The 27,380-nt window shown below is 39.7% G+C and overlaps 1 protein-coding gene across 5 annotated transcripts in view; it reads right to left on the reverse strand.

Moving 5' to 3' along the window:
- LOC124171757 (glucose-6-phosphate 1-dehydrogenase) overlaps positions 1 to 27,380 on the reverse strand; it is a 184,759-nt gene that overhangs the window by 48,211 nt on the left and 109,168 nt on the right. The window contains exon 1 of one of the 5 annotated variants that reach the window (XM_046551049.1): positions 20,030 to 20,087. The exons of 2 other annotated variants lie outside the window; for them this stretch is intronic. In XM_046551049.1, the coding sequence (XP_046407005.1) occupies positions 20,030 to 20,072 (43 nt within the window). In that variant the 5' untranslated portion in view covers positions 20,073 to 20,087. Of the gene's footprint in view, positions 1 to 11,258; positions 11,410 to 12,519; positions 12,707 to 20,029; positions 20,088 to 27,380 lie in introns of those variants that run through there. 2 more of the 5 variants (XM_046551051.1, XM_046551052.1) reach the window with 2 other exon arrangements.

The following is a 27,380-nucleotide window of genomic DNA, read 5'->3' on the forward strand; positions in this document are numbered from 1 at the left end:
TAATGTCTGATGAAATATGATGGAACTACAATATAATAGTACAGAAAGGAAAGGTAAGTGCAATGGCTTCGTATCGAAATCGGTCGCATCAGTAAATAATTGTTGAACCTGCCATTGCCTTTCCTTCATGTACTATAACCCGTCATGTACTAAAATCCGAGATTTTGCAATTTTAGTCTTGGTTGCATGAGCACAAAAGCCAAGAATACTTCTCGTTTACATTCACTTTGAGGCGCACACCATGATCCTTATTTTTTGTCAAATGCCCTTGATCGATGTGCCGGATTTCGGTTGTTTAGTCGCGAATTTTGAAAGGAGAACGAGGCTCGACATTATGAAAGCGGGGAGCGATAGCTTTGCGTTCAACGCGAAATCAGTGATGTAACCGAGGAGAAAGAAGTGCGCCGATCGCGGATAAGTAAGCCTGCATATGCATGATTTATCTCCCACTCGTGTGCGATTATACTCGCGAAATTACTCAGATGCCTCAATACTAATTTCGCGGTACATCACCCACAGTAACCTCTCACGTTCAGCAAGATTACACGATTGTCGGAGAGGGGGGAGGGCGATGTGGTGCGTCCAATGTGGTGCGTCCAATCATGAATGTCTTGCGAGCGTATGACCCCTCTATTTAAGTATTATTATACAAATTGTTACAAGTTGGATATTTGCCAGGTGGTAACAGTTAACTGATGAAAATACAGCCTCAAAATAAAACGAAATCAGTCAAATCAAAAATTTTAAATTAGCATTGGAATTAGTTTTCTATTAGTTACCAGGAAAGGACTGAAAAAGTTCTTACGAAATAGCTTGTATGATGTTAGGCACGACATGGTAGAAGTTCGTAATATTTTTAAAATGAGACATTGCAATATTTCCACTTAGTTTCATTCTTACACAACGCGTTACGTCGTTACAAACAACATTATCAAGCGTGAAAAAGTCTTAAAGGGTTTCTAAAGATAAATATAAGGAGAAACTCTTTAAGACTTTTTCACACTTGATAATGTTGTTTGTAACGACGAAACGCGTTGTGTAGGAATAAATCTAAGTGGAAATATTGCAATGCCTCACTTTAATAATCTTACGAAATAATTTCATGATAAACATATTCCAATCATTAAAGGCTCTGTTAAGATATGAACACTTTTTCACGCTGTGAAATCCGATGATTCAAGCGTGATGGAGTGGAATTTTGTGCAAAATATCCACAGAGAAAAAGTCATTCACCTTGACCGGGATTGGAACCCGGATCCCCCGATTTCTGGTCGAGTGCTTTAGCCAGTTAAGCTACCGAGGCTGCGGGTGACTCCGTAAAGTTACCACCGTGGCCAATCCCGGCATACTTAAATGAGTGGACTTTTTCCTTACTGGAATAAATACTTGCAGTTTTCCAGGATCATAAAATTTATTACGACCTACGTTTCAATGCTACTACATCAGCATTAGGGTGAATCAATTGAAATAAAGAATAATAATTGAAGATGATGTAGTAATATTGAAACCTAGGTCGCAATAAATTTTATGACTGTGGAAAATTACAAGTATTTATTTCAACATTATTTACACTGGTCCTTCGTGACCGACATTTCATCTTGTATTGGTGATCATTCCTGCCTTTACAGCTAGGGTTCTCAATCTTATGTCACAGTTCCTCGCCAGGTTTTTCCACTGCACGTGTGCGGAAGTGCGCGCAAACGCTATTTATTTTTCTTTTTACTTTTAGAACTTTAATTTACATGCAGAATTTTATTGACACACTCAGTCTCTTTGTCCATCCCCATTATATGTATACCTTGCCACGTTTCTTTGCACCTTATCAATGAATTTTGTTCACCCCTTTCATACGGGTGCCATTGCAGTGACGCGTATTCTAAAATCGGTATGATTAGGTTATTATACGCTTTTTCCTTTGTAGTTCTACCGCTTACTTTTATGGGTTCGAACACACGGACTCGATTCCTTAAAATAACAGGAAAGATGGAAGGGGAAGATAAGTTACAAAAAAAACTTCATCAAACATTCTCTCAAAAGATTAAAAATTAAAAAAAAACGCAAAAGTTGCCGCCCACTTTTCATGAGTTTGTGACGTCATTAGAAGCTCAGTTCATTAACTCGTTCAGGGAAAACCGCAACCGGGAGAATTCTTTAGCGAGGTAAAAACCTTCTTATTCCCTGACACTATCAAGCGTGTGTAAAAAGAGGCTGTTCATCTACTTCGCATCACAGAAATGATACCCCCATGAGGAATTGCCGAAAACAAATACCACGCACTAAAAGTACGGACTGGTAAGGATCGAGTGGGCAAATAGCTCGCCCTTAATTGGACCGAACAGCGGAATGAATGAAGCCACGAGGGAAGGCATCCGGAGTGATATTCGGCATGTATTGCTCGAGTGGGCATAGAGGGTCAATTTGGACAGATCAGCCAGCCGGAGAGGCATCATCGCATGCAGCCACGTCGACGCTTGGAACCAACTCGTGAGTGCCGAACGGAATTGTATCAACATTGGCTGACTGGGCCCAGGTGCCTCACCAGCATCGATTACGTTCCTTAACTACTGGGCGCATTTCCAAGCCACTAAGCAGGTACCCGGAAAATGTGCACACAAATAATAATAACATAAAAGCAGTAAATGATAGAATAGAAAGATGACGGACCATTGATTATTACATATAAACTTCTTTTTTGGGTGTATATTTTCATCAATTCCACGGACTTTTCCCCACTGCCGCCGGAGGCTTATTCACAGCGTAACGATTATGGAATTGTTAATTGTCACGTAATTATGTGACAAAAATAACATAGCCGTTCCACCCTGATGAAGTCTCCAGCATGAGAGGAGAAATGTAAAAAAAAAACTGATATAAAAACGCAAAACACCCAAAAAATTATTTGCAACAAACGTAGTACCAGTTTCGGAAATATAAACCATACCTTGAATTTGAGACATGTTTTCAAGGCTTTAGGTCTCGTGCTTCTCATCTTAATCTCTTTTTATTTACGTATTGCGTATGTTCTAATGAACTTTTTCACTTTTAACCAATTTAAGGGAGTAAAACGTACAGGGAAACCAGAACAAACGTTTTAAAATATTTAATACTCTTTTTTAACTTCACACTGCGGCTTCAAATACATCACGAGATTATTAATTGCATACTTATGAGAAGTAATTAATATTTCGGATGGCTGCAGCACTATATGGTTTAAAAATAGAAAATAATGCATCGCTAATTTTACGAACCTAATTTCTTACCGGCTCGCATCCGATTAATGAAAAAATGCGCAAAGAGAAACCTACTACGGCCAAACTAATCGCAAGTGACCATCAACAATACATAAAAGCATAATTCATCTAATGATAATTTGGACAGATTATACGAATTCATGCCACATTCAATGTATATTTGAAAGACTTAAGAGGCAATAAAGTTGGAATAGATTTGTAAAAATTGTTGAAAACCTGGAAACACGTATTTGCACTTCAAAGATATCTCAAATGCAGCAATCACTAAAATATGTAGTAAGCAAAGGGCTTAAAAAATTTAATTTTGATAAATATAAAAAGTCAACCGGATATTCCATACCCAAACTTCAGAAGAAGTCCAATGCAATATTACGAGGGCACGCATTAAAGACTTACCGCTATTTGTGACCGACTGTTTAAATTGAATTTTAAAATATGAAACAGGAAAAATTTGACTAGTGCCCAATCCATTCCTTTCGAAAAGTTCAAGGCAGTAGCTTGAGTAATTAACACTTCAAACTTCACGAAAAAGATCGGTCGAGTGTGAATGCTGCCTTAATGCAGAAACCTATGCTTCCACAGGGAGCTGAAAGGTAAATGGTAAGCGAGGACTTATATTATCCAGCAACAGCCTGAATAGCGATCAAACTCCGCCTTTTCTTCACAAAAAAAGAAGTGAACAAAAATTTATAAGATAGTAGAAGAGCATAAAGGTAATTTTTGGCTGCTGAGAAGCCTCCCTTGATTTTTTTTCAATTCCATATTTTTAGCACTTACATAATTTGAGGAACACATTTAAGACAACATTTAATTTGGGGTAAAATGCAAAATGAGGAACTTAAGTGATGCTGTCGCGACGAGGATGTCCCTTGAGTACTGGAGAGTGTACCGAGAGCAAAACAATACTTTTTCTTTACCTCCCACACTCCACTTGGTTTTATTGAGCACATTTTCTGCCGGTCGCGGCCATTGTGGTCCAAGAAGCTGCAACGAATGGACGCTTCTATTCAAGTGAAAACAAAGGCTTCGGACGGGCGGCGACGCTGGAACCAAGAAAAACGTTGCACCGTCATCAAGAACACATTATCCAAATTTTCATCACACATCCGGCGCATCCAGTTTGAGCCAAATGGACACGAACGAGCGTCCAGTCACCACGGAGTAATTACGCCGGCGAGACGTAACTCAAGTGTTTCAACTTGAAGGTTGGCTGGAACGGCGGGGGAAGATCTAACCTAAAACTAACTACAGTTCTACAACGTAAAAATGCATTAAGAAGTAGAAAATATCTTGCGATAGAAAATCCTCAATGAAAAGAGTAAGCCATAAGACAAAATTTAAAATCAAGGAGCAGGCAGAATCTGTTGAACTATGATATCACATCCTGTCATCGGAATATCGGCACGCTTATCGTATTTTGAAGTACAAAATTTTACCATATTGATAATCAAATTATAGAATTCTCATCTTTCAAAGACTTTCTACAAGGCACTCTATATTTCGGTACCAAATTTTTTATCCTTCTAATCCAAATCGATTATATGTAACGAGATGAGAGAGAAGTACTTCCTGTCAGTACATCCAAAATAGAAACTCACAATTTTTAAATCGAAACTTGAAGCTTGTACGAGGTGGAAGGGCTCCATATTATCAATAACAGACACTATTTTACTTCCACAATGTATTTTAAAAATTTCTATATATATAGCACAAAAAGTAGTGCCTGTTGTTGACAACTCCCATTTTTCTTTATTCCTATAGCTATTTAGCTTTCAGCGTTAACACTCCATTTTATAAAATGCTATTTTTATATGGATGCTGATTTACCTTAATTGTCGACCCACAATTCGTTTATTTACTTCAAATGCGCCACGTCTGGCCCGCAGATTTCAACTCTAACGCTTGATTGGCGAAAATGGTTAATTAAACTGCCTACCACCCACTTCCGGTGGGGTGAGACGCCGCAATGACACCAGTTGTGGTCAAAATAACCTCTGGTAGGCATTGCGGGGTAAAGTCCTTGCTTGCCACTCAAGAGACCGCGGGTTCGAGTTCCGCCTCGGTAGGTTGCCCCTACCCAGGGCATGGATATTCGTGACATTTAGTTTCTTGGTTAAAAAACCCGATGTAAAAGGCCAATAGTGCTATTTTCGGTGGTTCAGGAATAAATAAAATAAATAATTCCGAAAGCGGTAAATTTGAAACTTGGACACAACCCTTTCCGCTTACGCCTATTGTAGATCAAAAATATGCAGCTGGTGTATGAACACAACGCATTCTCGGAGAGAGGCTGCCTTGACCACGGGGACCACTTTTTTTCGGTCTGCTCCAAGGCGCCGTTCGCATGATAGCTCAATGGCGTGGGGAAGATTATCTTCATGCACCGCCGTCTGTAGACGAAGATTATACGACGATGCATTACATAATACTCCACACTTTAGCAATATATTTTGATAAAACCGGACGACGATACACCGCCAATTTGCGAAACTCCTATTTACTTTGACTACCCCAACTACATTTAGATATTCTCCTATACTACGTGCTACAGAAGAATGAGGAGGATCAAATTGATCGACCGAGTTAGTAATGAGGAAGTCCTAAGAGGAGAGAAGAGAAGCCTCAAGAAAACCTGAATAAGAAGACGGAACAACCTGATAGGCGACATCTTGAGACATGATGGCCTGATGACGACAATCAGCGAGGGACAAGTGGATAGCCAGAACGGAAAAAGAGGACCTTGAACAAAATACATGAAACAGGTAAAGAAGGATGTGAAAGAGAAGAAATACGTAGGTGTGGAAAGATTAGCTGATAGAAGAATTGAGTGGATGGCTGAATCATGCCAATCTTAGGATTGTTGACCAGTTATGATGACTTTACCCCGCAAACCGCCTCATTACATGTGTAGCGGGGGGTGTTAGGACACTAGTCGTCAACCTATTCGAGAGTACTAAAACAATTGGGTGCACGCCCACGAATATTTTACTTCCTCAGTATGACGTAGCATTAAAAAAAATCATTTCTTTCTCGAGGAGAAATCTTATTCATACACCTTTTCGTTCGGCAAAATATCTCTTATTTTATCAATCTTAAGGTGACGATCTGAATCTTTAAAATCGCCCCCGTCGCTCTACATCTTTTGCCTACCTTGTCTCTCGCTGTACGTTAAATTATAGTTTAAAAATAAACTTTATTACAATCCACACAGTATTTATAAAAAAACTCTACCGGTCTCGACATTTTCTGGTCATTATCACGGGGTAACAGAATCAGAGAAAAACAGAGCTTCTGTTGCCTCTTGATAATCACCTGAAAATGTCGAGATTTAAAAAAAATACAGTGTGGAATACAAAAAAGCTTATTTTTAGAATCAATCATGTCACTATTCCACGAAGTGAACTCGCGAACAATTTCATTGATGCCTTGAATTATCTTAACATTTGGCGATGCATGAAAATATCGGCCTCGAGACGGAGATCTCTCGTCTCGAGTAGTCAGGGCAGCGTTCCGATTGGCTGCATCGGGCACGAGTGGCGACGTTAACCGCCGGCCGAGGGCAGCGGGGGAGTGGACCGGAAACGCAGTAGTCCTCCGCGGAGAGCCCGAAACACCGACGATGATTCATAATGCTCATTACGAAAGAATTGCAATGGCAAATGGAGGTGAGCGCAGCCACACGGACGGGTAAAAAATTGTTTAAAAGTCCATACTTTTCCATGGGATTCCATTATTTGCCATTTGAAGACGTTAGGTTTGATACAAACGTGAAATATTCGTCATACAACTACACTAATGCCCACCACTTGGTATCTAAGAGTCTCGGCGCTCTTTCGAAAAAATACAGTTTACCACTATTTTCTGTTACAACAGGAGCGCAGCCACACGAATGGGTAAAAATTATTTAAAACTTTATACTTCGCTATGGATTTCTATTATTTGCCATTTGAAGATGATAGTTTTGATATAAACTTGAAAGATTCGTAAACAAATCTACACTAATGTCAACCACTTCGGATATGCGGGTTTAGTCGCTCTTACGAACTAATAAATTTTGCACTATTTTTCTGCTACTAAAGTATCTGCTTATGATCGATAGGAGTGACCTTTCAAAATGATGGCAACACTTCAATGAGACGAGAAAATCAAAGGTTAAGGAATGCGGCATTCTTTCTTCAACAGCATACATTCAATGGCACTTTCAGTTGATGGGAATGAATTTAAAAGTAACCGCTTCCTACAATTTATCAGTTCGATAATTTTTCATGCATAAGGTGACGTGAATTGTCATGACACGGGTTGTGGATAAAATTTTGCTCAGATTAATTCTCGAAGTGTGTTTCCCTTTACCACCGGTAAAAATTCGCCCCCCATTGGGTGCTACCTTGACGCGGAGTATTAAGCCAGCCAAAGCCAAAGATATTTGCACACAGTCGGACCACAAACCACCAAAGACACTGAAACCACGTTGATGGTTGTGGGCGACCGACCGCAAAAGTTGAGAGACGCTCCCAGCGGAGACCGTTATGGAGGGGATAATGACGGGTTGAAATCAGACGGGAGCTGTGATTACGGGAGAAGAATGACGGATCACTGCAGAAATGGATTTCATCCAATGGTATAAAAGACGCATTTAGTGTTCATAATTTATGTCAATATCAATAAATGTAATCTAAATTAATTCCCGAGATCATTGAGACGACGCAATCCTTCCGTTCGACCAGTCGTATTTTGTCGTATAGTAGTATAAATTTGAAATTCCACAAACAATCAATATGAAATTTTCAAGGTACAGAGAGCGAATCATTGTCACTACTTAGCCCCACGTCAAATTTGAATCTTTACCTCTATACGCGAAAGACGCTGGATTCGATTTCGAAGGACAAGACGGATCACGATGATTAAAACACAAACTTCACATTGATGCTATGTAACGGAACAAAAGGAAGAACTCTCGCGTACAATCATTCAGTTAGACGTCTTCCAAGATGACTGCTTTCCCACGGCACCAGAACACGCGGGGAAATGTCAATATTTGACTTACTTAGCCAACAGAAGAATGACGAAACAATTTAGTGGGGATTCAAAATTTATAGTTAAGATTTCAAAACACATCGAATAAAATAATGATACAAAATGTTCGGATTTAAGACAAAGACATACTGTTAAGTGTCCACTGTATATAACCTTTATGATGTGGGGCACGATGTCGTGGAAGTTGTTAACATTATTTCAATGAAACATTGCACTCTTTCCACAGATTTCATTTGAGTACGACGCGTTTCGTTGATAAACCAGCACTTGAGAATGTTGTTGCAACAACGAAACGTGTGGTGCTAAAAAATATTCAGTGGAAATATTGCAATGCTTCATTTAAATAATACTCTATATAACCTGAAAACATTTCAAATGTTGGCGTCAGTTTTAATAAAGCAATAAGTCGGGAGAAATACCTGCCGAGTAGGAGTTACGCGTCCTCTTAATAGATACAGAGATAGATGAACAATATGGTAAGGGTAAATAGGCCACTGTTGTAGACTTACAAGCACAGATCATCTAGCAGATCTCACAAAAAATACAAAACTTGTAAAACTGCAAATTCACGACTCTTGAATTGAAACGCAAACGACGCGATTGCATCCAATATTTCAGGCGCACATAAAAATAGTAAAATTAGAAATATTTTGACATGCAAAAGTTATCGATACTTGGATATCAAACACGATCAGTATTTTTTTTTCGATAATACCAAGAGAGATACTGATTTTTTTCAGCATAAGTTAAGGAGTTTCTCGGCAAAAATAAAAGATTTCCATCGGTACATACTGTTATACATGCATAATACGATAAGATATTTAAGATTCTGTCAAGAATATGCCAGTTAGATATGAAGTAATGCAGGAAATCTGTAGTTTCAAATGTCATACGGTACAGTGCACAATTTCATCGTTTGATACCATCAGGATAAAGTAACGTAAAACAAAATATATTTGATGAAAATGTTCAGCCATCGAAAGGTACATAGAATAGTACATAAATAAATCCTCGTGGACGAAATTTCGTGAATGAATACTTGATTGCGAGTTCCGTGTAAAGCGGTAACGCATTCATCTGCGCAATAATCATTGCACGCAAGATTGAGAAATAAATGCAATGCTAAATTACGCAATGAATTGCCCCGTGCAAAACGGCTTTTAGGGCACATCGAAAGAAGCTACTATGAGCATTGAAAAGGAAACAATATAGACACGAGCAACGCAGATGGAGCCTAATTAAGTGTCTGATAAACTGGCTTGCGCCTTTGAGGAGCGGGCCGCTCCGTATACTGGGAAACGCTCAGAACTTGATCGTCGGCCTTGGTGTGACATGCGACCCTCGCGCCCTCAGCAGAAAAAAAAGACGACACCGATCCGTTCACCACGCGACACTGCAAAAAGGAAAGCTCTTCCCAACTTTTTTTCCCATTCACGCGAGCAAACGAATGGGGCAATGGACGACTGGTCGTTGCGAAATCTTCTATTATAGGAAAACCGGCGTTCATAATGGGTGAATATTGCAAAGAAACCATAAAGAAACCTTGATCGCTTGAGGCTGAAAAGAAATTATCGATAACATTGCGTAAGATTCTTCACAAGCTGAGTTTAAAGGGTATTAACCATTCCCAACAAATTTCGATCCTCTGGATAATAGACAGCTAATTGGTAAAGTGCGACGTAAGGTAAAAAAATATCAAATCAATCTTCTATAAGTTCCAACATCCTTGACAATACAATCCTGTAAAAGCGTGCCGATGAATCAGAAAATGCATTTTTTCCCAACGGAATAAAATCGCGTTATAAAATTTCAACTTCCATTTACTATAGGTAAATATTAATCAGTCAAGACACAACCAATTCCATAATAAAGGCTTATGGAATGCATTAGCAGTTTTAATACGATAAATTTTGAGTCAGTAGATATTTTCCATTCCTCTTTTACCTTTAGGTGATAACGCCAAAAAATTACGAAGCACTAGCCACGAATTTTCAGGCTTTGCTACGTGAAACAGGTAGAGAGAACATGTTTTTTTATGGTGGAAAGAGCGAACGCACTTCCATAAGACTGATGCTTGTTGATAACGTGCAACGATGTGATATACACATAATACCATCAAACTAAATAAATGCTTTCTTCATTTACGTAGTATAACTAGGCGATTATTCCTTACAATTATCAACTAAATATTTTTAATTAGTGAACACTTTCATCATTCATCAAACATAAAAACGCCGAATGAAAGGCATGATAAGTAGATTAAATGAACCCAGAAAGGCAATATTCTGAAATTACATTCTTATGATTGTATTCATTCGGTTTCACAGAATAGCAAGGCGTTGCTAATAGAGCTTTATATGCTTACATGTTCTATTTCATGGTATTTTTACACGCAAGCACAAAAACTAGCAAACTCAATTCTAAAATATGAATTTTCTCGGGTTTTCGACCGGGTCCGATCTTTTTCCGCCGACGTTATCAATGGCAATGTCATCAACGCCCTGAGGACGATGGCTGAGTTAGCCATTGGAATGTCGGCAGCAGAATACCTGACCCGGTTGGACACCCGAGATGAATTTATATCACTATTAATTACTAATTAAGTTAATTTAATGATGCGTGTAAACCACAGCGTTGCACGTTCTCAATAATCTTCAGTGGTGTGATCGAAGTGCGTTCGTTGTTTCCACCATGAAAAAAACATGTTCTTTCTACCAGTTTCACACGGCAAAACCTGAAAATTGGTGAGCTTCTTAGTTTTTTAACGTTATCACCTTAAAGTCAAGGAGCAATGGAAAACATCCACCGAATCAACATTGATCCATCTCACCAGGAAATAACTAAAATTCATATCATTTCTAACTTTCACAAATGCTTCACACAACCGGAGACAATCAATAAAACTTCCTATATTTGGAAAGAAAACAATTTCTAGATAATTTCCCAGGTTAGGTTGTGTTAAAAGCATCTTACTTTCTCAGCTGAGCCCAGAATTTACTCAAACTTTGGTTCCGGGCATGAGCGGGTCCATCGCTTCCATTTGGGTTATTGGGCACAGGCGAAAAGGAACTTGTACACACAGACACACACTGCCGAAAACATTGAATGAAAGTAGGCCGCGATCGGGAAAGTGTTGGGGTCCACGTGATATCTGAACAGCCAATGGAGGGGCGGAGCGCCAAAATCTAAACCTTGGCCGCCACGGTTATCGGCGATATGGGACCGACCTCGGCAACGCTGATAACGAACGCAGGGATTATTATTCCCTGATACTGATGGTCATGAGGAAGACGACCGCTGGATTGGTTTCTGATCCCCCACTATCTCGCCCAGAAGTCACTTATCTTGGACCGATCCGCGCTTGAGATTTGGGATTCATTAATTACGTGGGCTCACAGAACGGAGAAACTAGACAGAAACATTGAAAAAAAATTTATTTAAATGGCTAGGAAAGTATCTTAGCTCAAGTGGGTTTTATGACTTTAACTATATAATACCTGTTCACACTCAAAATTTAACGATCAAATTAAATTAACAAATATACGAATACACAGATAGGTAGTAAGCATGTAATACTTTTATACAATTCGTGGATACATGAGAAATCACAATTTCCATTACTGTGAATTGATTGTGGACGACGACTCAACAAAAATGAACCCAGTGTAAAGGTCTACGCAAAAGACTACCCAATCATAAGGTAATTCTCCACTTGTAGACACTAAGTCAATGATGAAGTAAAATCACACTCACGTCAACGATTAATCATATAAAATGAGTAGTTTCCATCTAAAAAATGACTCTTTTGAATAACAATCCTCGTCAACCTAAAATAACTTCAAATATATCTATGGATCTATGAAATCGCGGTTCAATTGATGATTTCGGGAGTGGCGTAATGGCACCTATTCATAATGTAAATGGAAAAAATAAATTTCTTGATTACCCACAAAAATTAACTTATTGAAACTATACTGAATAAATTAGACCTCAATAAATTAATTTTATGTGGAATAAAAAGTTAGATTTTCATTAATATCGTCAATTTATCGATTAAGCTCCTTCCATGAAATGAAAATTTTCATTAATGGAGGTGAACGTCGACACTAGTAGGGCCTAGAAAATCCACGTACAACTCCTGGCCAGACACAAATGGCCCTGGACTCACGAGCCTTGTAGGACACCACCGAGGACACAAAACACTGAACACCGCACCACCCCCGACGCCACTGACCACGTAACGTTCCCTCCTCTTCCCGCTGAGTCAGCTCGGGCGTCGTCCGAGGATGCGCGGGGGTCCGCACATGGGCACACAGTCATCCAGTCATCCGGCGGGCTTCCACGGCGAAGACTGGCGGCCAAGTCCTTCCGGTTCCGAAGACACACTGCGACGGGGGCGCCGCGGAAGGCCCCGCAACCAAGGCGACGACTAGCCGCGCTCCATCGAGGTCGCACCCCGCGCCACCGCCTCCGGGGGAAGGGGGCGACTATGGTAACCGCTCGAGGGAGCAGATTAGCAGCGGCGGTGACGACGCACGCGACACCTAGTCTCCACATGGACAACGCTACGTCAAACCGCTCGACGCCGATGCACCGAAAACGGAGAGTGGCCATAGATAAGGTTTATGCAAGAGCTATTTGGTGATATATCGTCAAGTACCACGAACACGATAGGTTGAAAATTGGCAATATATCGCCGACCGGTTATACCATTATGTTTGGCGATTACCGTGACTTTCGTCGTTCAATTAAGGTGATTACTATACAGTTTATACAGCTGAATATAGACGTGAATGAAATAATTAATTTTATGTAACCTGCATAAAAAATTATTTTCAAGTTACATAAAATTAATTTATGTTTCTATATACATTTATATATGCATTCAAGTGCTTCAATGGGATAGTATATCGACTCATTATTTTTAACCAGTCAACATCACACTGTAATTAGGTCATGAATAAAATGTTTTAAAATTGCGATGCATCTATTACCCACTGAAATGTATTCAAATGGAGACAACAGACGAAAATTTCTCCGGGGGAACATAATTTCTCTCGGTAGTTTTTTGGGTATATGTGAGAATACTATTCCACCACTTTAATAAAAAAATACAATCATTCCTGAGATCAAAACATCGAAGTTTTTTGTTCAACGACGGAGGCGATCACATAGGAACTACGCATCGACCTGTCGCTGTTCTCATCCCAAATCGGCGACGGCGGGCGCACCTCACACCAGCGAGACGGCATGGGAAAGTCTCCCGCGAATTCTTCGCCGGGACTGCGCCGCAGCCGGAAGTGAGCCGCCCCGGTTGCCCCCTCCCCGCGACCGCTTTCCGCGAAAAATCTTTCTCCCGCCGAGAGCACACAACGCTAATGGCAGCTCGTCTTCCGCCGCTTTCCGCCCCACTTCTTTTCGTCCACATCAAGGCGGAATCGCGGTGAATTTGCAGAATAGTCAACGGGGCACGAGGCCAAAGAAAAAGTTGAACCATAGACCCGGTAATTAATCTTTAGCGTAACTTAGCCACTTAGGAGACGCAAGGACTCATAAGGATGGCCTAAACACTTGGAGCTGCGAATTCCAAAACAAGTTAGAGTCCACTCAGCGAAGTCTTGAGATAGGCCAATTTTCGTCTAAATATTCAAAGCTAAGAAGCCTCGAAGCGACTTCGATTTTACCCCGTGAATAGAGATATGATACTGACTTTAAGATCCATTGCAGATTTAAAAAATCAAAGCAGCTACTCTTGAAGTCCCAAAGATTAAAAAATATTGGAAAGTGTAAATATGCCTTAACTTACCACCACTTAACTAACCCCCACCAGTGCGTCTCAAATTCAAGCCAAAGGGACTGATGTCGTTTTGGAAGTTATGGCTCCCATTGCTACTAGAAAACTATCAATCACCTAGCAAACTCAGGCGTTTTGAGTATATTTTCAAGAGTAAACAATGTGTCTAAAAATTAGGAACAACTCTAAACGTCTACAGAGCAGAAATGCTCGAATAAAATAATAAATCGAGGAAAAATACCGATCAAACAGTTTCAGGTCTAGATTTTATATTTATCGATTTAAAACAATATTGAAAATTTACGGTTCATATTTTTTCTAAGACCAGCTTTCATCGAACAGTACACATCCGTTGGCGTTGGTCCGAATAGTGTTTCGTGCAGCACAAAATCGTTTTTGGACACGCGCAACAGTAACTGCAATCTGCAGGCCTTGAGTTTCCGGTCCTTAATATATAAATCAAATCACTCTCACGTTGAGTGATAAAAACAATAAAAGGAAAAAATTTATTTTGAGATGAATAAAAGAAATCTTACTTATTCGTATCGATGAAATTATTATTATATAAATATTGGATATTCTACTTAAATCGTGGACTTCAATCACTCAAATTGTTATCATTATTCTTACGGACTTTGCTAAACATCGGTTCCGCCGACAGTCGGTGCCGGTGATTTACGGATTTCTTCCGCTTTCCGTCCGCAGAAAGAAGTATCGGCTCTCACTGGCCGATAGCTGAGCATCCACAAAAAGTAAACCAATACTCGAAGCAACAGTAATGGAGAAAACATGGGCTAATTCAACATATTCCACAGCTCGCGAAAAAGACACCACGACGTATCTGTGTGCAGCACCTGATCCAAAAACTACTAAACTGGACAAAAACTAACACCAGCACCTACGACTTGAAGACGTTGAAAGGAAAGTGGGCGAAACCGCTGTTTATCTAAGCCGATGTACGCGGAAGAATATCCGCCACCTTGTAGAAATCCTGACACGGACGTAACACTGGACCCGAACCCGACCACGCCGACTCCGCAGGCGGTTGCGAGTCAGCGGGACGCGTTGCAACCCATCTCCGGTGGCAACGTGCGAGCTCGTGTACCTACATGCCTTTATTGGTGCACGGCGGACAGCATTCCGAGAGGCTAGCAGTGGACTTCCCGGGTCGACCCGCCAACGGCCTCGGCGAACAGCTGAAGGGGAACAAAGCGTGCTTTCGCGAAGGGGCGACTGGTCGGAAATGGCTGGCGACGCTCGGAAGGCCTCGTTTTCGCCAGGAGTTGGATGAACCGGAAGGAGCGGAGGATGGGGCTTGGAGGGGCAGTTTCTCGTCCCACTTTGCCGGACAAGTCGCGGGGGGGCAGAGCTTGGGGGCAGAACGTGGGGCAGGGGCACGCGCCATGGGGAAGGTCGAGCCTTGAACCGCATAGCCAAGTTTCCACGCACCATCTCTGACTGAGATCAATGGAGCCAAGCTTTTGAATGGTAGGGAACATAGCTCAGAAGGACGCACCACCACCACTATTCCGGTCTTTTTTTTCCTACTGTAAAGGCCGTTTTACACGGTACGCGGAATTGCGCAATCTGACGTACGTGCGAAGGTGCAATCAAAATCGCGTCGCGCAAAGCGGCGAATTGCGAGAACACATGCGAGAATGCGTGGATGCGAGACGGCAAAATAGCCCGTGTTCTAATTTCGTTCATGCATTCGCGCAATTCCACGCCATTTTGGAAATTAATGCAGTTCTAACCTGCGCAATTCCGTGCCCCGTGTAAAACGGCCGTAAGGCCTAAGTTACTATTTAAAAAAATCAGGATACATAGAGTAGACCATGTTGACAATACTTAGTATCTCAAAAATGAAAAAAAGTCACCTAATAATTTTCTCTGTGGTCAAATTTTTAATCTGAAATACGGGTAAATAATGACGAGGAATTATTCTATGCAACCTGAATATTTTAAGATGCTAGCGCAACGTCTATAAGCATATCCACCATAGCTTTGTAAAAAATACGTAATATAAGTTTAAGTAAAAAACAATGGCGATTTTCCACAGCAATTCATTGATGGCTGAAATTTGCACTATACCGACAGCAAGCAAATGGTGAAGCAATCAAATTTGAGCGAAAAGACACCACTGGTTCTTTACTTTGACATTGGCAGTAGCGAGGCAAATCTTGAGTGACGTCACTACCTTATGAAAAGTGGGCAAATTTCGCATATTTTTTTTATTTCAAAGCCATGAGAAAGTGTGAAGGAGGAAAGATTTTTTATCTTAATAACTTATATTATATGAATGTTCGTATGATTGAGGCTTAAGTACCGCACTGCGATTTCTGGAGTTGTGCCTCATTTGTGAACCGTAGATGAAAGGCAAGCAACCACCTCCCCATACGCTGAATAATGACGTTTTCACTACCTAAAAATATGCTCGGTAGCAAGGAATTTTTTATAAGATGGCGTAAAAAGTCTCCAACGCGTCGTGACGAGTAACTCACGAGAGTCTAGGGTACTTACGCAAAACATTTCAACATTTTTCGAGCCCATATTTATTCGCAATAATGTACCAATGAATAAGATTTATAACGACAAGCGTTCATTGGTAGGGTGCAGAAATATAGAAACAAGCTAATTGGTGTCTATTCATGTATAATTCATTATAATTTTTGCATTCGGTACGCAAGTCTAAATTAGCCAGAATTTCCCTCCGTCGACCTGCAAGGTTGGAAGAGAATGAGGCTTCATTCTATATTCCGCCGGAGCCCTCAAGGGCAATAAAACTGCAGTACTAACAATAAGAGTCTACAGATGAAGTTTGTGAATGTCTGCAGTTTCCAAATGCATGCTGCACTGGCCGAACAAGCTTTGAAACAGAATGAATAGTAATGAAGTTTTCTTTCAGCCACAATGTTTGAGTCCTGGTGAACTTAAGATGAATAAATTACAATGCCTCAATTTATTTCATTGGTGATGTATATCGATTTCCAGCACACCTGAAAACGTGGTATTATCCATGAAATGTTTGTGAAAGAAATTGTAAACTCCGAGGAAAATTATCTTGCGTTGATTCGACGGATAGCAATATTCTGATGACACTCAGAGGCGTGCGCTAGAACTGAAAACACAATGTGAAATGTACTGTAACATGCAGAAGAGTAAAACATCGTGTAACACTTATCCCCTGGAAAACAATTCTAGTGTAGCTACCAAATAACATATAGATTTCACAAGCCAATTAATAAGTTGACAGAGTACTAAAACATCATACTTCACATCGCCTGAGTTATTTTTTTAAATTACTTTTTGGCTGTAGACATAGATCACAGTGAAGAGACTAATGCGGTGGATGACCCGAGAGAAGTTCGTCGGGAAGAGACCCCTTTTCATAGATAAGCCATGAGCATTGGCAATACCTTGCCTAAATTCGATATAGAAAAAAAGAAATTAAGCGATATAACTGTTACCCATAATAATTAACACCGCTATAGAGGAATGACGCGAGCGAAATTTTCAAATTGAAGAATAAACAGAAATTTTCCCCTCATGTGATTTAGGGGACCGTAAACACGTATATAATTAATCTAGATCGCGGTAGATGAACTTCATTAACACGCATACTCCATATTTTGAAGCAAAACTAGTTGGACGCCCATTATGGTAGCTATAAAAGGAGATTAAACTAGTCCTAGTTCGGCACATTATTTCACCGGACCTGTTTCGATAATGAATATCGGCCTAATGATTGCGAATATTATCAAAACCGGTACGGCAGATAAAGCCACATGGAACTTGCGAACATTTTTATTCTGGTTCTCATATAATCAGCAGCGTGATTCGCCTAAAAATTGCCCGCATATCATCCCCCCATATGCATAACGTCGAGTGACGGTAAAACGCTGTCGCATAATGAAAATGAGGGCTTCATAGACGATGCATTTTCTCATCACTAAATCGCCTTACCATCGGAAACTTGCCCGTGCAATCACGGATCTTTTTCGATTTTGCACCAACTGTCGCCGAAAGAACACTAACGCCATCATCTTGAAATTTTATGGATTAATTGAGCACACTCAATTCAACATTAATCTGTATCTCATATTAAAAATTTTACATCTGCGATCAGTTAAATAAATTTGCAACATCCATAAATACGCATATGTTAAGAAGAGTCGATATTGATGTAATGTCTGCTTATTTCCCGACGAACAATGGCAGTAAAGATTTCTCGGGTCTCCCGCCGGGTAAGGTCCTCCACATCTCCTTCCAACGTTTCGATGTGCAACTCACCTATTGTATTCAGCGATTCAGGAATCCAATACGATACAGGAATTAGATTCTTGAATCCTTATAGGATGCCTGAATCAAATTGGATACCTGAATCCCTGAGGACGATGGGCAAGATTATTTCCCGATTTTTTTGTCAAGAGGTAGGGGACGTGAGTGCTAGGCCAGGAATAACTCTCGATAAGGTTAAGCTACAGGACAATTTAATTGGAAGAAGAATTTAAGGAAAATAGAGCAATGGGAAGAAATAGAGCTCAAATTCATCGATATTGGACGCTGGATGTCAGTTTCAGCTAGAGGGGCATTGGGGATATTTCGCCGTGACTGGATAAATCAAAACAAAAACGTATCGTTGGAAATCACTCATCCAGCAATCACCATTTGTTGAATGAACATATCAAAATTTTCCAAGGAGTGATTAATTTCTTTCAAAACACGCTCCATACTGCGAATTATTTTTCGAACTATTATTTTATTTATAAATTTATTATACGTCCTAAAAATGGTAAAAGGCTTATTAAATTGGTTTAGTCAACAAAAAAGTAATAAATTGATACATTCAACAAACAAAATACATAATAATCGGAAAACATACTTAAAGGAAATAGAAACACCTGATATTATAGTAATGAATCACAAAAAATACGGGATTCACAATCAGTTTTGGACTTATCTCATTTGGTACCTAATGAGTTGTGACGTAGGCGTCGCGAGTAGCTGATTTTACGCAAGACGTTCAGTCCCATCCTAAACTTTCAGGAAACACGAAGACTTTATATAAAAATTTCCGCACGCTATGGTTTCCATGGTCATTACCGCCTGAGAAACGAACATTACACGGCCAGTGGTTCGCTTGGATTGGACTCCTTACATCGAGAAGAGGTAAGGAGGTGGGAGTGCAGAAGGGGAGGGTTCCGCCAGGCTCCCTTCTTTTGTCATTGCCCCACAATGCATTTGGCCTCCCAGGAGCGTCTCACAACACAATGGACTCGGACAAGAACATGAATTTGAATGCTGGATCTTCGTCCCAAGAGGACGCTACGGGTCCGCGAGCGTCTGATTCCCAACCTTACGTATGCTGAATGTCCTTCGCGGCGCATAACAATCATTGATATGCAGGTAGAAAGGGAGAAAAACTCTTCTGCGTGAATTTTACGGAAACTTTGGCGCTCCTGAAGTTAATTGTCGTTTGTTGAGCATGCATAAATACTCTCTCCAAACATTTTAGTACCATAAAAGCGACTTCAGGATGCGTGGCGATCGCCATACACGGATGGCGCTCACTCTAGCTCAAATTCCTCGAAATTCCCGACCCCTTTTACAGTTTTCCAAGCTAAATATTTCATAATTTAAATTACGAAATAAGCATTATAATCATGGTTAATATTGATGCAAAACGATGAAATCCAAGCCCACAAATGAGTATTACTACAGTCTAAAATTCATAATATCTCACTATACAATTGACATAGAGACAATACTCTGGTGATTTTTTAGAACTACGTTTTCGCTTAAAACATAAAAGAATACCAAACTTTTAATTTTCACATACTTTGAATGAGCGTAATACATCGTATCATCCCGGAAATTTAAACAAGTAACCGAGCAAATATTTTCCGTAACACAATTTCATTTCCAACACGCTAACATCGGTGTTACACACCTCTGACTCGAACGCGCCGAGGAACCACTACTTGGCGCCTCATCCGACGGACGGAGCTTTGTACTTGCCCTCCAAACAGCACATTACCACGTTTGGCGCATCCGCTAGAACAATCTCGGCAACTTGCGGGATTTTGCACAGGAGTTTCGGGATGCAAAGCCCATACTCTATCCACCAAACTAACCTTACCTCCAGTAGTATTCGAAAGGTATACGGTAGTTGTATGAGCTATAGAGGCATTTACAGGACCACGGTGGTGCGTAAACTATCTCGGAATGTTTGACATATTCCTTAGGCCACAGATAAGGGAAGGCTGCCAACGCCAGACCAAAAAAGTCTTTATCAGCACTACACCGCACGCCCTTATCAAGAGTCGCGGACGAGGTCCCGACTCGCCATTCACCCACCTTCCATAAATTGCCTCGTGGGGATCCCACTCAATACTTCGACAACGTTACCTATGACGGCACTACATACTAGAGAGGACGCTCTTGATCATATATTCTTTCGCGACATAGCTCTCATTTAATAACTAGGTTTTTCCCCTGAAATTTTCTTGGTACATAGATTAGACCTGTGTTAAAATTTACCTGAATCACAAATTTAAAAATTTTACTCATGAGATAATACTGCCGAAAATTTTTCCAATTTGAGATACAAACGCATGCTAAGAAGGGTCTAATTTATTTTTATAGAAACTTTTAAGATGATATCATACTAAGGTATAGTACCTCTACCGCGTGAACGGTAGCTAAAATTAATTTGCATTGAAAAATAACTCCCTTGGAAGGTCATTGAACAGCTGTGTGATATTATTAGCTTTAAGCAAGTAATACGTCACGAAACGAAGATCGATCTAACTTAACAGGAAGTTTATTTCTACTGTCTTTTTTTAAATCTCACCCTATCAACTTAAATTTTTCAGAATACATCGATCGTATTCCTGTCAAAATTTACCACAATATTTTCAAATTCGTGAAACACGCTAATGTTGAAAATGGTCTCATTTCCAAGCCTTGAAATTTTCTACATAGTTTAAGTTTTCAAAATGCTATACCTCACGAAAAATGACCAGACAATCAGAGTACCCCTCAACTACGGAGGTGTGAGAAGTCCCGCCAAACCACAGGTCGAGAAAAGGAAGAGAGATCAAGGACTTTTGCAAAGGATACGAGATACGATCGCTACGAGAGACGGAGATGAGGACTCTTGAGGAAGAGGGATGGGGAAAGTCTGGAAGCGTTCGACAGGTTGAGGAACGGACGAGGTGAGAGGGAGGGAGAGGAAAAGGGCAGAGGAAGTGCAGGACGTGGTGGGTGAGGAAAATTTTGAAGGATATGAGGAGGAGAGAAAAGGATTGTAGGAAGGAGTGATTTCAAAGTGCGGATTGGATGATGAAAAACAGCGACGGAGAAAAATATGCAAAGGAAGCGAGGAGGAACACAGGATTCCATGACGAAATTAGCGGTGATAGTTCTCATGCCGTGTTAAAGAAAGAAAATCAGTGAGGAATTGGGAACAGGCATGGGCGATTCATAAAAATGGAAAGTTTCCATTCATGAAAATCTACCTCAAATATTAAATCACCTTACATACATTTGTGTACACACGTGTACCGATACGTGCTATAAAATGAGAAATGTCCCATCTTTTGAACTTCGCGACAGCAGAAAAAAAAAGGAGTCCGAGGCAAAACGACTTCCCATTATTTTGAAGCCACCGACTTTAAGCACGTGTATGGAAACTTATTTTACACAACGTCAAGATAAGGGAAACTTAAGAGTTTCTCTAATCTTAAAATCTAGATATAATTTTTAACACGTTTCACCTTTTTGTATCCTCATTTTGGAGACTACGGCACTTTCATCCCGTTGAGCTATGCTGAAAGTCTCTAACCCAACGGGAAGTGAGTTTAAAATCGATTTAAAAACTATATCCGAGGAAATAAACAAACAGATGAGGAAGCGAGTTATTAGAAAGGCATTGGCAAAAGGCTCGCGCTAAGATCAGTTAATGCTCAAGGGTTTCACATGTAATTAGTAAACTAAAAGTGGAGCCCGGACAAATTTATATCAAATCATTAATTATAGAAAGTTAACCCTAAGTAAAATAACTCATTTTGGTGTTTGGTACGGATGATCGTGGATTAGATTTGTCATTTATTGGCTACGTAAACTGCCTTTTTCTTCAATTTTAGTGCCTAAATGTCCTCGGCTCACCAGTAACTCGCGAATGTTTAAATTAAATACTTTGTTAGCGAGCAGAAAGTAAACAATTCAAGAGATTCATTCATACCAACAATAGTATGAACCAAGGGAGAGATACATAGAGGAGGTCCAGTCTGTCCCGCAGAGATCTGTATCATTTTTCTATCCGTTACAATACTATACCATGTTAAGGAAAGAAAATTCTTAATTTAAGTCGTTGATTTGGGTGTGATTATACAGGAGATAAAAATTTCCATTGCCATTCTCGTACGCTTACTCGCTTACAAACTATTTAATAGTAACATTCGTGAGTTACTTGTGAGTTAAGGACATTTAGTCACTAAATCTGAAGATAAAAATACTAAAAATTTGAAATTCTCGAGAGACCGAGGTTCTCGACAATTCTGTTCCAAGATTAGCCCAAGCTAAACAGCACAATTAGCTATGTTACTTGGGGCTAACTTTCTCTCACCATTTCAATAAAAAAACACGACTTCTTTTTATCCAAAGTAAAACTCTAATTGCTTCAATAATAAATACTTAGGTATCCGTAGGTTAATAGTACAAAATTCTAGGATGTCCCATAGGATTTTACTTTACTTTCCGTCAGTGCCTCTTGACGGTTACAGCTGAGAGACCAAACTGATCGGTCCATTTGCATACGTATTGCATTTTTCCGTAAAAACTACACTTCACAATTTCCGAGCTTTACTTGCGTCACAGAGAGACATTCAAGAGACATACCCCCTTTTTGTAGCGCCTGTAAGAATTCGCAAATGCGAAAAGCGCCCGTTGATCACAGAGGTTACGGCACTATTTAAACACGTTCTGATTAACTACATTGATGAGCCAAGGCAGCGAGCCTCCGCGTACGCTCAGCAAAGTAGCGGCCAAAAACCAGGGGGTAAGCGGGGCTCCAATCACCAAGTGATCAGTGAGAAGTGCTTCCCCTGGATGCTGGGCGCCTTTTCAAAGAAGTAAACAGCACGGCGACGAGAGCAGAGCGGTTCAATTATTCCCAACATTTGCCATGGAGTGTTTGCAATTCCGAGGTACAGCATTTAATTTATGACTTTATAATAATAATAATAATAATAATAATAATAATTTTATTACTCCACACACAAATTACATGACAATAGCAAAATTGAGTAATTTTAGGTAGCTGCTAAGGATAACCTGTTTGAGGCTACCATCCAAAATAATAATACATTATGCTTTACATATAGAGAAGCTCATTTTGTGTTACCTTGATAATCTATACTAACAAAGCTTAAGTGTGTGCATGAAAAAAAACAACTAAGGTAGTATTTATAATTCATTTACATCGATATTTTATAACGATATTTGCTCTACACTTTCTTTAGTGAGAAGCCATTTTGCAAAAACTTTTTCAAAGACTTTGAAATAAAGCATGACTGGGGTAACAAATTAAAAACCTATGGTCCTACGTACAAAAAACATCTTTTAAACAAAGTCAAATTTGGTTGTGGTAAGGGCACACTTATTTTACGCAGGGTAAAAGGAGAAGGCAGGGACTGAAATATTTTAGAGTTATCACTTCTTGCATAAAAACATAGTAGGACCTTATAAATACATAGATGCCTCAACGGAAGCAAACGCAAATGAAGAAAAAGTGGGAAGGTACAGCATAATTTCGGTAAACAGCCCAAATTGTAGCTTATTTATCCGAGAAAATTGAACCGCTCTGCCGTCAGCGGCGTGAATGACACCTTATGCAGGCCCATTTAAATGCGCGTCGGGTGTCAACGCTAATGGGCGTCAGGAGAATCCTCTTCGACAATATTCCGGATACGAACCCTTAACTTGGTCAGGTATCTCCGGTGCACAAAATCTATCTGGTCTCCGCTTAATAATATCGGTATTTCACGAGATTTCGCTTGAAAATCAACTGAGCAAGCATACTCGATTACTGGCCCATGTATCAACCTCTACCTTACGAATGAACGGATTGTAGCCGTCGATTATTTCCCCAATTACATTCCACTTTTTCACATTCAGCTGTGTACGGCAATTTCTACATTACAAATACATGCTGAGTTTTATTTCTTTAATTTAATCTAATTTCTACATTATAAAAGCATGCTGAGTTTTATTTCGTCACATAATGATGTCAACAGAACAATGTTTCATATGCTGACAGATAACTGACGAGAGGTAGATAATTAAAATGTCAAATGCTGAAACAATAGAGGTAAAATAAATTTAACTTCATGTAAGAAACAACTATAAATTAACCGCGAAAGGCATTAAAATCTTGCAATGAATAATTCTTCACCCAATTAAAGTTCGAGGGGATTTTCCCGTGATTTAAAGGAATATTATTCCTTGATAAGAACGTAGTGTGCGAGCTCAAAAATTATTCGCAACACTTTCCAGTCTTTGGCAACACAATTACACCAAGATATATTTCAATTTTTTTCGAAATCATCTAGATTTCTCGAACTGAAAGACATTATGCCTTATACAGGGTGTCCCATTTATCTTGACCACCCGAAATAACTTTTTGTCCAGATGCAAATTCAAAAATGTGTCAAGCAAATGTTCATTAGCCGTCAGGGGTACATTAATAAGCATGATTGCCTTCGTTTTACCTTTGTTATTTACAAAGATATGAACAGCGTTATGTCTTTTTTAAATGGCACCCTATATTTTTTATTCGACAATTCATTTCCTCTCCCAAACACTAATTAAAAAATGTAACACAGTGGACCACTCACATAACCACAACATTATGAAAGCATAAGAAACTCGTCTACTTACTGGAGTTAGCAGTAAACAAATGACAACCAAGTCAAAACATAACACAAAAGTCACGTGGACTCTCCTCTACTACAGTACTGTATAGTACAGCACATGTACCTTGCCCAGGAGTCGATCATTCAAAGGTTTTCAAAGTGGTGACCCTGGACAACGATACACTGGTTCACTCGTTGAATGAACAAGGAAGGCAATCACGCTGATTAATGTCCCCCTGACGGCTAATGAACATTTGCTCGACACATTTTTGAATTTGCATCTGGACAAAAAGTTTTTCGGGTGGTCAAGATATATGGGACACCCTGTATATTATTGATAAAATTTTAATCACACACAACAAATACAACAAGATTTACGGATAAGTGACAAAAATGCATGATTATTTTTCCATCATAAGTTTTATGATTACCTTTCCATAAGCGGATGCATGTTTTACTCACGGATTCCAATAACGCCCCAGAAGAGGATAATAAATAACTATGTTCACACATGGCTCAAACTTACCTGAAAATAGAGAGAAAATTTATCAATCAATTAAAAACGTCGAGATGGAAAAAGTCAATCAACACACATTCCCATGATAACATAAAATTGGTGGAATGGTGATATATTACACCTGCTCTACAGCAATGAATAGACACTATGACAGAAATAACAATGCACTATGCACATCGTTGAAAAGAATTACATTCAATTACGACTCCCTCTCAGATTTCACGAGAATTTCTTTCCAGGAATAATTATTAGTTTTTACGTTCTCCTCATAGTTAAATGATAGATTATTAGCTGGTTTAATTACCATAATAGACAATTCATACATTTTTCAATTTTTAAACGTACAGTAGGATGGAAAACATGATAAAGGGAAAAACAGTTATCGTCATTTAAAAATCTAAAAGTGTGAAATACGTACTCCAGGAGTAATAATTTTTCGATTTAGGCAATAAAAAAATTGGAAACCACCCTATTAGGGGTGTTAACCGAAATCTAAACAAAATATGATGTGATATATCAATTGAATAACTTTTCAATGCTATTCCTCGCAATTAAAAACATTTTAATGCAAAATATTGGGAAAAAACTGGATCGCATTGCACTCATCACCACGCCGCGGACATTTTTGAAAACCGATTATAATGCGACCGAAGTGGCAACAGAAATGAGCCTTCTATGAGATGGAATTGGGCCTCCTTCATGCAGTTCCCTTGATGTGGGAATATACCTGCACTGTCTACGGCAACAGATCTGGGTGGAGAGAAGAATTACGCGACGGAAGCGAGGAAACAACCACACTCGGCTGCATGGTTGCACACATGGGCCCCGCGTCGTCGGTCGGAAAGCGCTACACTTCTCTTTCTCCTCGGAATATCTCAGCTGCACAGTTCCCCTTACTCTGTGCGGAGTACACAATTACGATATTCCCAGCGGGCACGATAGACCACGAGCGCTAATGCAAAGCCCGAGACTCATAATAATGGCGCAGTGATAAACACTCCATCTCCGAGATTGTAATTTAGTGCACAATCGAGAGAAGCATAACCAACTCGCGTATTAGTAAAACACGTACCTGCATGAATAATTGAATACACGCGCGATTATTAATCAATTGACTTCTCATCCACACCAAAACGTATATGCTTAGTGGGAGTTGGATGAGAAAGTAGTCCGATTACGAGGTAGTAGCTACCCTTTTGGGGAAAGACTACTTCACATTATCAGTACGAGGACACACCATGTGACACCTGTCACTTTAAAACATAACTGATACTAAAATCTCTACACCTTTTTTTATTTTATTACAATTCACATATTGGCAACCTTTTTCTGCCTAAAGACCGTGTACTCATAGCCACGTGGGAAAACTTGATCAATGCGTAATGTTATTTTTATAAGCCATTGGAATGCTTTAGACAAGATACCATCAATGTTACCAATTTTTCATTAATTTTCATTCATCATGGTTTACCCAATGCGTATTATGATATTTATGCGTTAAGTAAAATTTTAAACATAAATGAATTGACTTTAGGAATTCAATTTTAATAAACCCTACTTCAAGCTGCGAAATTCCACATCACCACGAGCATATAATGTCAGCAATTATTGCAACGCAAATTATTATTACACCATCGAGTAAAGAAGTATTCGACAGGCAAAGAAAAACGGTCTATCTATGGTGATTATGGTATAATTTAGTTATGATTCATCCCGGTGTAACAACCCGTATTTACGTGGAGCAACATGAGAGACTAGAAACATTCCCTTTACCAGCGAAACCCAATTATATGCAACGTTCTCTCCTCCGCTGCGATCACCTTGGTCAGAGATTTTGGATCAAAAGTGACATGCAGCCCTATCACCAC

This window comes from Ischnura elegans, chromosome X (assembly GCF_921293095.1).
Source record: "Ischnura elegans chromosome X, ioIscEleg1.1, whole genome shotgun sequence".
NCBI classification, from domain to species: Eukaryota; Metazoa; Arthropoda; class Insecta; order Odonata; family Coenagrionidae; genus Ischnura; species Ischnura elegans.